The sequence below is a fragment of the Phyllobates terribilis genome, unplaced genomic scaffold, assembly GCF_046119375.1.
Source record: "Phyllobates terribilis strain yellow unplaced genomic scaffold, ASM4611937v1 Scaffold_1__5_contigs__length_1240528914, whole genome shotgun sequence".
In the NCBI taxonomy this organism is placed as follows: domain Eukaryota; kingdom Metazoa; phylum Chordata; class Amphibia; order Anura; family Dendrobatidae; genus Phyllobates; species Phyllobates terribilis.
Genome location: NW_027362761.1, coordinates 326,837,319 through 326,851,160, shown reverse-complemented (window position 1 = coordinate 326,851,160; position 13,842 = coordinate 326,837,319). Strand labels below are relative to the sequence as shown.

At 40.7% G+C, this 13,842-nt stretch overlaps 1 protein-coding gene and 2 non-coding genes across 15 annotated transcripts in view; all 3 read left to right on the top strand.

The window, feature by feature from the left end:
• Positions 1-13,842, top strand: part of LOC141259763 (E1A-binding protein p400-like) — a 173,526-nt gene that overhangs the window by 105,977 nt on the left and 53,707 nt on the right. For all 13 annotated transcript variants that reach the window (XM_073676083.1, XM_073676086.1, XM_073676081.1 and 10 more), the window contains 9 exons: positions 392-681; positions 1,099-1,301; positions 4,129-4,298; positions 4,572-4,768; positions 5,190-5,301; positions 5,411-5,548; positions 8,770-8,931; positions 9,459-9,542; positions 11,965-12,093. In XM_073676083.1, the coding sequence (XP_073532184.1) occupies positions 392-681; positions 1,099-1,301; positions 4,129-4,298; positions 4,572-4,768; positions 5,190-5,301; positions 5,411-5,548; positions 8,770-8,931; positions 9,459-9,542; positions 11,965-12,093 (1,485 nt within the window). The remainder of the gene's footprint in view (positions 1-391; positions 682-1,098; positions 1,302-4,128; positions 4,299-4,571; positions 4,769-5,189; positions 5,302-5,410; positions 5,549-8,769; positions 8,932-9,458; positions 9,543-11,964; positions 12,094-13,842) is intronic.
• On the top strand, positions 3,458-3,584 carry LOC141175155 (small nucleolar RNA SNORA49). The gene has a single exon (XR_012253017.1). It is a non-coding gene; the product is annotated as a small nucleolar RNA SNORA49 (small nucleolar RNA).
• Positions 4,370-4,497, top strand: LOC141175144 (small nucleolar RNA SNORA49). The gene has a single exon (XR_012253016.1). It is a non-coding gene; the product is annotated as a small nucleolar RNA SNORA49 (small nucleolar RNA).

Sequence of the window (13,842 nt, the reverse complement as noted above, 5' to 3'; positions counted from 1 at the left end):
CTTTTAATGAATTGGGTGCATCTGACAAGTGGCGTGTGCCTCCCTGCGCCTTGCCACAAATTTCACACCAGTCGTTGGGTACGCCACAGCTCGTCATAAATTAGACTTGATGGTATACTCCTGTCCCCCAGCTCTGCCCGTTTCAGCGAGGCTAGAAAAACTGGTGTGGAAGCTGAAAGTCACAACACTTTTGCAAAACTCTGCGTTGCGCAAAAAAATTGCGGCTTTTCAAAGCAATTTACACTGGATTGTTGGTGTAATTGCCTTGATGAATCGGGGCTATAGCCTTTTAAAGCATATTTATTTTTGTAATGTGGCCAGTACTCTGACTTGTACTTTACCTGTTGCACCATGACATATCTAATAGATGTTACTTCCCTTCACGACAAAGGAATCTACTGAAGACAGGCAGCGCTTGTTAAAGGAACGCCTGGATCGTATTTTTGGCTGTAATGAGCGCCGTTGTGGAAGATCTCCTGTGTATGGATCAGACTTGTTGTCGCTGTTTACCCTGAGATCTGCTGATCTGCACAGTCTTATTCTGGATACACAGTGGAACTGGACTGGGTCTGTAAACTGTGCAGTTTCCTCCCAATTCCCTGAGAATTCAAGTGATTTTCTAAGACACTTGATTTTGAGTCCAGAAGAAAAGAAAGTTGCCCTGGAGCCTTTAATCAAAAGGTAAATGAAGTCTGCATTTTGGTTATACTAAATTTTTGTCAATGAAACTACTAAGGTGGACATTTTTATTACTGTTGTATCTCTTTGTACGTATGTCTTCATTAGCCTGGAGTAAGTAAACTGTTAAATATATAAAATATGTAAATCACAGAAATTGAGACCTGACTGGATTAAGTGCACGGTCAGTAAATCTAGTCAGTTGTATTCCTTCAATTACCCAGCTTTGTACATTGGCTTGTGTTATTCATGCTACATCAGGAAATTGTGGAGCGGAGGCGATAAGCAATTGGTAAAATATTGTTTGCTGTGCACGTGTGATTGCAATTTCCCATATTTGAAGTTTCTCCTTTCTGACCAAAAACACTGGATTTGAGCTCTGCCAGGTGATTATTTCTATATTTTTATTTCTGCTTCCAGGGCAGTTTGCGTGGTTCCTGCCATCATTGTTCCTCCACCATATCTTACAGTCCCACATCCGCCTCCTCCATATACTCACAACATGAAGATGCTCAGTCTTAGGCTAAGGGAGTATGCAGCCCCATACATGCTGGAGTTAAGGGAGCAAACGTCACCTTATTGTGTGCAATCTCCAGACTTGCGGCTCATTCAGTGTGATTCAGGTAAATTACATTGTACCACCAGCCATTACAGCATGAAGACGCTGGACCATCTGTAGCTTTTGATTTTTAAAGCATGAAAGGGTAAAATTATTTAGCAGAAAATCTTGGTTTAAGTAGTAGCTTATTGCTGATGATGCATTATGGACACAACCACTAAACAGCTGATTTTGCTAAAGCAAGCTGCATCTAGCCAGGCCTGAAATGTCTAGAGACTGCCATGGTGGCCCACTCATGCCTAGTTGTTCTCTATTCTGACTCTGTTGGAGAGGTCCTGAGCAGGGCAATACCCCTTCCAATCTACAGGGGTTCTCTTTACTAGACATTCCCTTTAATGAACAGTTGGTTTATCATGCCTTTTATCAGCATAAAATAACATATGTGAACATAACTGCTTCAGCTTGTACAGGGTAGGCTCTGTTCACAGTGCAGTCAGAGGCTTTTATAAAAGCCACATTGGGATCCGATTATACCGTTGGGCAGTAGTATATATCGCAGGATAAATCGTCCGAAACCTCTGCTTTCCCTTATATATGAAGGCTGTATTGTTGGCGTGACTAGTGCCTTGTGTAGGGTGTTATATGTTGCTCTCACACACTGCCCATTTATATGATCAATCAAGAATTGGTGCTGTAAAGGAGTACAGCCTCTTACGGTTGTGTGTTCCCCTTGTAAACTAATTAATGTATAATTATCACAAAAGGCCCTCTAAACACAATGGATAGCTGTCAGCTAACCGATGGCTCAGCTGCCATCTCTCTCCCAACTCCTCCATACACAACACCGTTGGGCTCTGCCGAGTACGCCTGTGTTCTTAATAAGTGCTTCGCTGTCAGATTCCTGGTGGCGACTTATCTTATCGAGAACAACGGGATTCGGCATATTAGACTTCTGACTATCCTGGTCTCTCACGACCTCATCATTCGAGGAACGGTTAGATTGTCAGCCGAGCCCACCGATATCCGTGGGTTCAACCGACGTTAGTCTAATGTATATGGGGACTTTGGAGGGCCAATTAAGATTATACTGACTTTAGTGGCAATCTATTGGTCCCTGTTTTTAATTACTTTAACCCCTTTCTGACCTAGGGAGTACTAGTACACCCCAGGTCATCACCCCCGGTTCGGCGTGGGCTCCGGCGCTGAGCCCGCACGGAACCGGGCACATGTCAGCTGATTTATACAGCTGACATGTGCCCGCAACAGCCGCGGCTGTTAACCAGTTAAATGCCGCTGTCAATCTCTGACAGCAGCATTTAACATTGCCGCGACGGAAGCGCGCCATTAGCCCCTCCCATCGGTGACCCCGTCACATGATCGCGGGTCACCGATGGGTTGGCATGAGCATTTCTGCTGCATATAGGCGATCTGCTCGTCACCTGTATGCAGCATAGCCGATCAGGCAAGTGCTGCTTCTAGTCTCCTATGGAGACTATTGAAGCATGCAAAAAGTGTAAAAAAAAAAAAAAAAAAAAAATGTTTTTAAAAAAACTAAAAATATAAAAGTTTAAATCAACCCCCATTCGCCCCATTCAAAATAATAAAAAAAAACACCTACATACACATATTTGGTGTTCAGATTCCCCCTCTCAATATAAAAAAAGAATTAATCCGATCGGTAAACGGCATAACGAGAAAAAAATTATAAACGTCAGAATTACATTTTTGGTCTTCACAACATTGCAATAAAATGCAATAACAGGCATAAAACATAGGATCTATCCCAAAATAGTATACTTTTTTTATTTTTTTTTTTAAAGCAAAGTTTGGATTTTATTTTTCACCACTTAAATAAAAAAGAACCTCTACATGTTTGATGTCTACGAACTAGTAATGACCTGGAGAATCATAATGGCAGGTCAGTTTTGGCATTCAGTGAACGTGGGAAAAAAAAAAAGCACCCCACTTGGAATTTTTTTCCCATTTTCCAGCACATGATATGGTAAAACTAATGATGTTGTTCAAAAGTACAACTTGTCCCGCAAAAAATAAGCCCTCACACGGCCATATTGATTGAAAAATAAAAAAAGTTATGGCTCTGGGATGAAGGGGAGCAAAAAATGAAAATGGAAAATCGCAAGGTCATTAAGGGGTTAAAGCCAGTATGTATCAAAATGATTATTTTTCTGAATTCCTGAAATTTGAAGTCATGTACAAAAAAATCCTCATCTTTACTCCAGGGTTATTGTTGTTCATACTTTCCCTGGCATTAATTGAGGGTAAAATAAGTGCTTTTGTTCAGACACTGGAAAGTTGTTTTCCAATGAGCTGGATGTCAGCATACACCTAATGTTTCACTCACTTGTAAGAAATGGGTGATTTGTTGGTGCTTTTCGCTGATGCAGTGTAATGCTCTCTAGTTTTCGGATAGAAATTATGTCAAGAGCTTTCTCTATCGCTTTGTTGGGGGACACAGGAAACCGAATGGTTTCCTGTGTCCCCCAATGAAGGCTTTGAGAGAGAGGTTTTATGGTAGTTACCCAAAATCTTCATTTTATGTAATAGTTTATCCATTGTATAATGACATTCTACTACTACCTTTAAGATTTATGTATGAGAGCATTCAGAGTCTGGAAACCTGTACAGGCTTCAGACTCGTGATGGCTGAGAACTTGCTCCAATTCTATCCAGTCCAGACAGTCCTGTGTGAACTTATCACTTCTCAGTTCTCCCTCTGTTCTTGATAGTTGTAGATCTGAGAGATATATATCAGGCAGTGAATTGCTTAGATTAGATGTAAAAGTTTCCCTGTATTTCAGTCTAATAAATCAAGTGAATATAAATTACAAAGTCTCTAACTTGTTGGGTGTTTTGATCATGTTTATACACAGGAAAACTGGAGGCTTTATCTATCCTCCTTCATAAACTAAAATCTGAGGGACGACGAGTTCTGATTTTCTCCCAGATGTTACTCATGCTTGACATACTCGAGACTTTCTTGGACTTTAATTCTTTCACCTTCTTGAGAATTGATGAAAATGCCAACTACGAGCAATCTCAGGTAGGTGCTTATATTCATCCTAAGTAAATTTTTCATTTTCACCACTATGGCCACTTTATAAGATTGTTTGTTTTCCTCATCCTTACTCCAGGGTTATTGTTTTCTATACATTCCTTGGCATTACTTGAGGATAAATAAATTGTTCTGGTCGTGCCTCTGGAAACTATTTCCTCTGGCGTTATGATCGTGAACATACATATGATTCGAGTCTGGTACGTTCTGTAGTTTTTAGTTGCAGTCTAGTTTATTATCTGCCTGTTTACTGTCTTTTAGGATTTAATGAAAAGTTTTAATAGAGACCCTCGGATTTTCTGCATGGTGTTGTCTACACACATCCGCTCTTTGGGAGTGTACCATGTAGAAGCGGACACAATCATATTTTATGACAGTGATCTAAATCCTGTGATGGATGGGAAAACCCAGGCATGGTGTGATCTCATAGGCAGAGCTAAGGACATCCATGTTTATAGGTACCGTACATTCTTCACAAAAAAAATATATCAATATTTAGAAGCTGTTTACTTTAAAATGTGCACCCAGTATTTTTGAGTATATATTGTATCCGGAGTACAAGTTTATGTAAGCATATGGTTCCTACTTGCAATTTTGTAAATGTATATGTCTTATCTGTTGTATTTTGCTAGAGTTTGTACCTAGAAAAAAAAACAACTGAGGGCGAGTCAAAAAATTATCCGCACTTTGGCTGTAGAATTTGTTTTAATAAACTTTCGGAAAAGACAAATGCATCATGTTTTGACCTAATCAAAACATACCATATACCATGTACCATATACCGTAATTCCTGCGATCGGTTACGTTTCGTGCTACAATATAAATTGGTTAGCTTACTAAGTTGTTTAACGACTTCTGTTTTAAATGTGTTCTTCCTAGGTTAGTCAGCGCCAATTCTATAGAGGAGAAGTTGCTGAGGAATGGCACAAAAGATCTCATCAGAGAGGTGGCAGCTCAGGGTAGTGACTATTCTCTGGCATTCTTAACCCAGGTACATATTGTTTTGTGTCTTCCTCTTTTACTTATGTCTTCATGTAGATAAATATTTTGTTTGGCTATGAAGAACATTCTAAAACCCTTTCTTTTTTACTTTGCCCCAGCAAACAATCCAGGAACTGTTTGAAGTGTGTTCTCCGCTGGATGACACTGGAGTGAAAGCTGAAGAGTTTGTGTTACTAACCCAAGAACCATCTCCTTCTGACATAATCACACCAAAGGTGGCAAAGCCTTTTGTGGAGGTAGCTACATCCTTGTATAATTTGCACAGAAGAGGGGTATTTGTTACAGTTTTTTGTTTTGTTGCAGACAGTAGACACATTGTTTGTATGACTACTTCGTTATATATAATTATAAACTTGCAGTTCTAGTAGTGTAAATTATAACAATACAAGTAAGCTGATTATTAGTCATTCATTCATTCTCTTGTTCCTGCTGTTCAGTGCGTAAACATTTATCTATGCAACTGAATGGAGTGAGCTACCCACATTTGTGGCCATCATTTATTACTTCTGCCTTGATATGGTAGTCTTCTAAATGCTTATTCTGGAAATGGGGGAAAATAACTAGTATAGCAAAATGTCTTTGCGACAACTAACAAAAATTGTAAGAATAATAATTGTGGGTTAAAAACAAGATAATTTTGTAGTCATGATATCTTTTTAATGGCTAGCAAAAATAAAATAAATGATGTTACAAGCCAAGCTTTCGAGACAACTTAGGTCCTTTCCTCAGGCATGGTATAACAAGATATATGAAGAAACACAAATATATGCACACAAACAAAAAAAAAAAAAGAGAAAAAAAAGCAGATGAATTGTCATAATAAATTGACATTTAAATAAACAAAGAAACTGAGCTTAGAGAGTGAGTTCTTAATTGGATTAGGTTAGTGGTGTGAAAGTTTTATGGTCCCAATATCCATGTAAGATCATAGGCCTGGTGTCCTCACTGTCTCTGGAGCAGATTCCTCAGATTTTGTAGTGAGACATAAATCCTCCTGACAGATTTATTCCTGTGTGGAGGGTGCCAAAGACTCTAATCAGTTTGTATTCCCAAACTCTTCTGTGTTTTTGTGATTTAAAGTTGCCTTTTAATATGACAACTTTCATATTGTTGATGATGTGTCCTGGACAACAGAAATGTTTGGCCACTGGTACATGGTTTTTTTTTGTTTTGTTTTTTTTCTGTAATCGTGTGGCGATGAGACCTCATCCTTGCTCCCAGTTTCTGTCCTGTTTCTTCCACATAGAGACCCCCAATGGGACATATAGTGCACAGAATTAAGTACACCACATTAGAAGAGGAACATGTGAATGTCCCGGGAAACTTATATTCCTGCTTTATGTTGGGGAATCTGTATCCTGTCTTTGGTCTTTACATGGGTGCAGGTTTTGCAGCTCTTCACATTGAAAGAAAAAGTTCCTCTTGGTGTATCTGAGGGCATTCAACTTCGGATCATGATGGTTCTTAAATTTGGAGGTTGTCTGTAGCATAGCAAGGGAGGGTCTTTGAATATTGTTTTTAGCCGGTCATCCTTGTGTAGGATGTGGTAAGGTTTTATAGCAGTTTTTCTCAGTACCTCAAGCTGTGGGTTTTAGGTCACCACCAGAGGTAGACGATTATTTTCCTTTTTTTCTCCGTACTGAAGTAATTGATTTCTAGGGATCCTTGTGGCTCTAATGATCTGGTCATCAATGGAGGTGGGGTGGTAGCCTTGGTTTAAAAATGTCCCTTTAAGATGGGTTAAGTTTTCATCCCTGTCCGTTGGACTGGAACCGATACGATTATATTTAAGGTTTTATATTTTAATAATCTGGGCTGAGTCTGAATAAGAATGTCTAAAATTCCATGACATATTCAATAGATTTCATCCCACCATAAACTTAACATTGGAGCACTCAAAAACTGAAATCAACTTTCTGGATACCACCATAAATATTCAAAATGGTTCAATCCAGACATCAGCGTATCGGAAACCAATTGACCATCCCACATACCTCAGGTGGGACAGCTTCCACCCGAAACACATTAAAAAGTCCATCGTTTACAGCCAGGCCCTTAGATATAATCGTGTCTTTTCCAGTCCAACGGACTGAGATGAAAACTTAGCCTTGGTTTAAAAATGTCTTTTTAAGATGGGTTACCACCCTACCTCCATTGATGACCAGATCATTAGAGCCACAAGGATCCCTAGAAGTCAATAACATCAGTACAGAGAATAAGAGGAAAATAATCGTGTACCTCTGGTGGTGACCTAAAACCCACAGCTTGAGGTACTGAGAAAAACTGCTATAAAACCTTACCACATCCTACACAAGGATGATCGGATGAAAACAATATTCAAAGACCTTCCCTTGCTATGCTACAGGCAACCTCCAAATTTAAGAACCATCATGATCCGAGGTTCAATGCCCTCTGATACACCAAGAGGAACCTTTCCTTGCAATGTGAAGATCTGCAAAATCTGCACCCATGTAGAGACCAAAGACAGGATACAGATTCCCAACATACAGCAGGAATATAAGATTCCCGGGACAATCACATGTTCCACTTCCAATGCGGTGTACTTAATTCTGTGCACTATATGTCCTATTGGGGGTCTCTATGTGGGAGAAACAGGACAGAAGCTGAGAGCAAGGATGAGGTCTCATCGCCACACGATTACAGATTAAAAAAAAATCCATGTACCACTGGCCAAACATTTCTGTGGTCCAGGACACATCATCAACAATATGAAAGTTGTCATATTAAAAGGCAACTTTAAATCACAAAAACACAAGAGTTTGGGAATACAAACTGATTAGAGTCTTTGGCACCTTCCACACAGGAATAAATCTGTCAGGAGGATTTATGTCTCACTACAAAATCTGAGGAATCTGCTCCAGAGACAGTGAGGGCACCAGGCCTATGATCTTGCATGAATATTGGGACCATAAAACTTTCACACCACTAACCTAATCCAATTAAAAACTCTCGCTCTCTGAGCTCAGTTTGTTTGTTTATTTAAATGTCAATTTATTATGCCATGCATCTACTTTTCTTTCTTTTTTTTAGTTTGTGTGCATATATTTGTGTTTCTTCATGTATCTTGTTACACCATGCCTGAGGAAGGGACCTGTCTCGAAAGCTTGCATTGTAACATCATTTATTTTATTTTTGTTAGCCATTAAAAGGTATCATGACTACAAGATTATCTTGTTTTTCCCACTGAGAGCAATCTTTTTTCAACTGGCTAACACGGTACCAACCCCCCCCCCCCACCACCACCACCACCACCACCACCACCACCACCTCTTTCCTTTTTTTTTTTCATTATAAGAAAAGACTAACATTCACAGGATATAAGGATGAATCTGGGCTAGATCAGGGTGGTCCTCTAATAGAGGATGTGCTATAGAGGAGTGTTAGGGTATATCTGGTTTTTGTTCATATTTTACTCCATGCATTTTCTGTTTTACAGGCCCTGGGAAAAATTGAGTTTGGACAGGAAGAAGAACTTACTGTTTGTTCTGAGCAAGATGGTGCAAAGCCTGATGCTGGGGTCTTCCCCGCTATTGAATCTGAAAGCATGGAGTGCCACGAACCATCCCAGTTGAAAGAGTTATCTGACCTTATGCAGCAAGTAAGTATATCTTTGTCACATTTACAATTTTCAGTTTGATGCACAATGGAAAAAAAATGTTTTCTCAGCAACCCAACCACTTCCAGTTGGTAAGGCAGCCACTGCATCAAGACAGAGAATGAATGAAAAGTTACCTGCATGTGTATGCATCTCTCTATTAACTTTATTGCAAGTTATGGACATAGCCAAGCATTCGTTCTCATCTATCTTCATGACTCTTGTAGGAGAGAATGGAGTGAGACAAGCACATCTTCGGCCACCATCTCATTAATTTTCTGTCCTCTCACCCCCATTCTGGAGATCGGGGCACGTCTCACCTATTAGACATTTATAGATATGCCATAAATGCCTAAGAAAGGAACACCCTTTTAACACTTGTATTTGTAATACTATGTTTTACATAGCATTATAAATAGGAATGTTAATGATGTTGCTATCTGCTGAGTCTTTGGGTTACCACTAGCAGCAATGGTTTTATGCTGGGTAGCATTTTCTAACCCTTGTGTATATATTTGCTTTTTTTCTAGCTGACTCCCATTGAGAAATATGCTCTGCATTACCTAGAACTATTTCATGCTCACTGTTTTGGTGACCAACCTGGAAGCCTTGAGGTAAATCTTTAATTTATATACTAGTGTTTGTTGGAGAATTTGAATAAGATAGATTTTTACTTCATATTCTATCATAATGTATATGCACACACATCAGCATGCATGTTTATGGCGATTTACGGTTTATCGTTAAAGACACAGCATCTTGGTTATTGACCCTGCTACTAAGTAGAAAAATCTGGGTGGGCTGTATTCTGTCCCTAAGCAGTAAGCAAGTCCTTTTTTGCAGACACAACTGGGTTTTTCCAAATTTACTTTATTTCTTCTGGACAGCTTAGAAAATAATAACAGACAGCATTTTTTACAGACACTTTGTAAAACCATAATAATTTATTACAGGGAATCTGTCAGAAGGATCAACCCTCCTAAGCTGACTATATGAGTATGCAGATCATAGAAAGTTGAATAAAATGATACTTTGATTTCTTCAACTCGATGTTTTAATCCACATTTTTAATATTTAAATGTGCTGTAAAGATTTATTGGTTTGGATATGGACCTCCATGAAAATTTGCCTCCCAAGCTGCTTATAAGTAAAAGATGTTACCACTAGGAGATGTGTAATGATCGACCGTCTGCTCTCTTGATCTCGCTGTAGAGCTGTGTGTGTGATTATAACTAACACAGTACAGCAGAGCTGAGCTTTTTCTCATTACAAGCACATCTGCAGCTCTCCTCTCATAGTGCAGGAATGTGAACCATTGCAGTCTTCATTCCTGTGGTGGACAACTGGGCCACAGACTGTCAGCTGAGAAACTCCGAATCTAGAAGTGTGGGCTCTTCTTCCAGAGGTCTTCCCAGCTCGGTCTTCGCTGTCGCACTCTTGATGTGAAGCTTTGTGTCCCATTTTATCCTCAGATTCCCAAGTTATTCAGTCAGGTCCTGAGACCTGCAAGCCTTTGAAGTGGATGTGCTGATCACTCCTTGGACAGTGTTTTGTCTGCATTCTCTTCCTGCCCCTTCTTTCTCAAATGGTTCAAGGCTGGGGGAACGGTTAGTTCAAAACTGGCCTTGGTGGGCATGATAATCCCTATTCATTCAGTTAGTCACAAATGCTTCATTGCTCTTTCTTTATCGTCCCAACCTCCTATATCAATGTACTCTGTTCCATCCTCTTGACCTCAGCTGTGATTTCCCTCAGAATTTTTTTTTCTTTCTCCAGTCGAGTTTGGACTTGGGTCTGAGCCATACCTCCCTGAAGGGACAGGTTTTTGCCTTTTCCATTTTCTTGCCGCTTACCCTGGCCTTCTGCGAGCAGATTGAGAAGGTGGCTCATTGTGCCTATTTTTACAAGCAGGATGGAACATTGGTACCTCAACCTCTTCCTGTCTTTGCTTCGAGTCTCCCTTTGAGCCCCTTGGCGTTAGCTGTTCAAAATTCCTGGAAGGTGGCATTTTTGGTGGTGATTACCTGCATTTACAGGGCGTCTAGGTAATATTTCCTCATTCTCCATCAAGACATGGTAGTTTTTACGCTCTTTGCAATCCTGTCTCCCAATGGTGCTTTCAGCCTTCTACATAAACAAGGACATCTTTACCCCCTTTATTTTGCCCTACCCAACCTCAGGAGTGTTTCTCTGTCAGCAGGATCTGGTCAAAGCCATTAAAATCTTTCAGTAATGGAAGCCTTCCAGCTGTAGATCTCTTTATAGTTCCTGGCAGAGGCGCAAAGGCCTGCCAGCTAAGATGGCGAGTTCCAAGTGGATCACATCTGAGATCGTGGAAACCTACAAGACCACAGATAAATCTCAGTTCTTTTATGTTACTGCTCATTTCACGGGAGCAGTTATGTTCACTTCTTCACTAATTTGTACTATATTCCTACTCTGGCCTCTGCTAATGACAGTTTAGGGTGTACAGTGGTTGAGGTGTTGCAGGCTGGTGTGTGTTAGATGGTCCGCACGTATAGGTGTTGTACCTCCCACCCTCTGGGATGGCATGCCCCACTGTGCTGAATTTTTCTACTTCTAAAATCCCTTTCTGTTTGAAAAATGGGGGCACAAAGCCTACTGTTTTTCTATACTTGTTTCTCTGGATCAATTTGGTTGCCTTTGGGTATTATTCAGGTCATGTTGGTTCCTGGTTATTTGTAACCAAATTTTTTGTTTGATCTACTGCTTTTGGCACAAAATTAAAAAGTCTAGTGTCTAAGAAGAAGGTATAGCCCATCATTTTTATTTAAAATAAAAAACAACAACCTAGCGCCATGACATAAATACCTATGGCGTGGTGCTGTCACTGCTGTGCCCCCCAATGTATTAATCAAGGAAGGGATTTTACTATAGGTACAAAAATCCAGCTATCTTGTCTATTATATTTATTGCCTGTATGTTTTCATGTGGGCTATATAATTAAATGTTGATGACTGAACGCTAACTAGGTGCATCTTCACACTTGCGTACAAACCTTGCTTTGTTTTACAGGCACAATTAAGTATCGCTAGGAAAGAATGGGACTTAAATCACTTGAAGCAACTTAAGGAGAGAATGGAATGGGAAGCTGATGAAAATGAGGAGCTGATCACCTACACACGGGAGGATGCTTATAATATGGTAATGTTTGGTCAGCATAATAAGACAGTTGTGAATAATACGCTATCGTAAGTAACTTTCTATAGCGTTAATTTAAAATGTTGAAATGATTATGAAACTATTTTCCAATGGGGAATCTGTTAGAAGGTTTTTGTGATGTAATCTGACAACAGCATGAAGTTGGGGCTGAGACAGATTCCAGTGATGTATCACTTAGTTTACTGGGTGCAGTAGTTGTGATAGAATAATTTTTTTCTTTCTTATCCATGACTGCACCATGGAAGAAGGAATCTGCCCTTCGAGGAAAGGAAACCTACAGGATAAAACGGCAGTACCTCTCCCACGCATCTGTTGGTTTCTTGTCCTCGACAGGGGAGTTTTTGTGTGGATTCAGCAGTGCTGAATAAAGAAAGTAAGACTTACCCGGGCCTGGCCGGTCAGTTCAGGCAGTGGCCCTGTCCCTGTTGCGTCCGGTACATGGGTCCTGGAAGTGCCCCAGTGGCTCCAGGGGGACTTTTTTTTTTTTTAAACCAATTATTTTTATTTAGGTTTCAAAAATTTACAGCAAACAGTTATCAATATACATATAACAATTCACATAACGTGTAGTAATACAGTCAAAACCCTCTCCCCCCTCCCGCCAATACTCCTTATGCCGGGCATACCTGGGAACATTGACAATCATATTACCGCCATCCATGCGGACCATATTTTCCCAAAAGTTCTCTCTCCATGCCTCCGCCTGTAAATGCTTTCCTCTAAATGCATTACCGTACGTGTCTGAGCAATAAATTCCCTCCTAGTGGGGGGTTCCGAATCTGTCCATTTTCGTGCTATTAGTTTGCGTGCCACATATAGCAATCGCGCTATCGCCACTTTGTAATGTTCTGAGACAGGTATTCCATCCACCTCCCCCAAAACACACAGCACCGGGTTTCTGTCAATTGTACATGTATAAGCCCTCTCAATTTTGTTAACAACGACCAACCAATAAGCCACTAGCCGCGGGCATGACCATAGCATGTGTAGCAGTCCGGCCTGGTCCGTGCCACATCTAGGGCAATTGGAATCTCCCCTCAAGCCCGCCTTGTACAGGCGCAGCGGTGTTTTGTATGTCCTATGTATTATGTATAATTGGGAGATCCGTGCCTGCTCGCTTAGAGAGATCTTCGGGACATATTCTAGAATTGCCTCCCATTGTTCTGTTGTGAGGGTACCCACCTCCCTTTCCCATTTACTCTTTGCAATGAAGTGATTTCCCCCCAGATAGGAGTGCAGTAGGTCATGATATAGGCTCGATATGACTCCCCTCGTCCCTCCCTTCATGCACACAGAGTCTAGTACAATATCACCCTGAACCGTCATGGCTCCCAATCCACACTGTGCCCTCCAAGCATGTCGAAGCCTATAGTATTGAAATCCCCACACCAAAGGCAAATCAAATTCTTCTCTCAATTTCTCAAAGGTCTTCAGGTCCGTTCCACTCTGCAGCTGGCACACATATCTCACTCCTTGCGCCTTCCAATTGCCCATTTGACACAGCTTATTAAGTTCCGGCAGATGTTCATTGCCCAACACCGGTGAGTACTTAGTCAGCCCGTCCACCCCCCTGATCTTTTTAATAGTGTCCCATACCTTCTGAGTCAAGCCTAAGGTAGGATATATTGCTCCCAATTTCTTAAAGGTACAGTCCTCTAACGCCTGGACCAGTGGGCGTCTCCCCGACACATGTACCAGCACCCGGCAAGCTGCCCTTCCACAGTCGGGTTC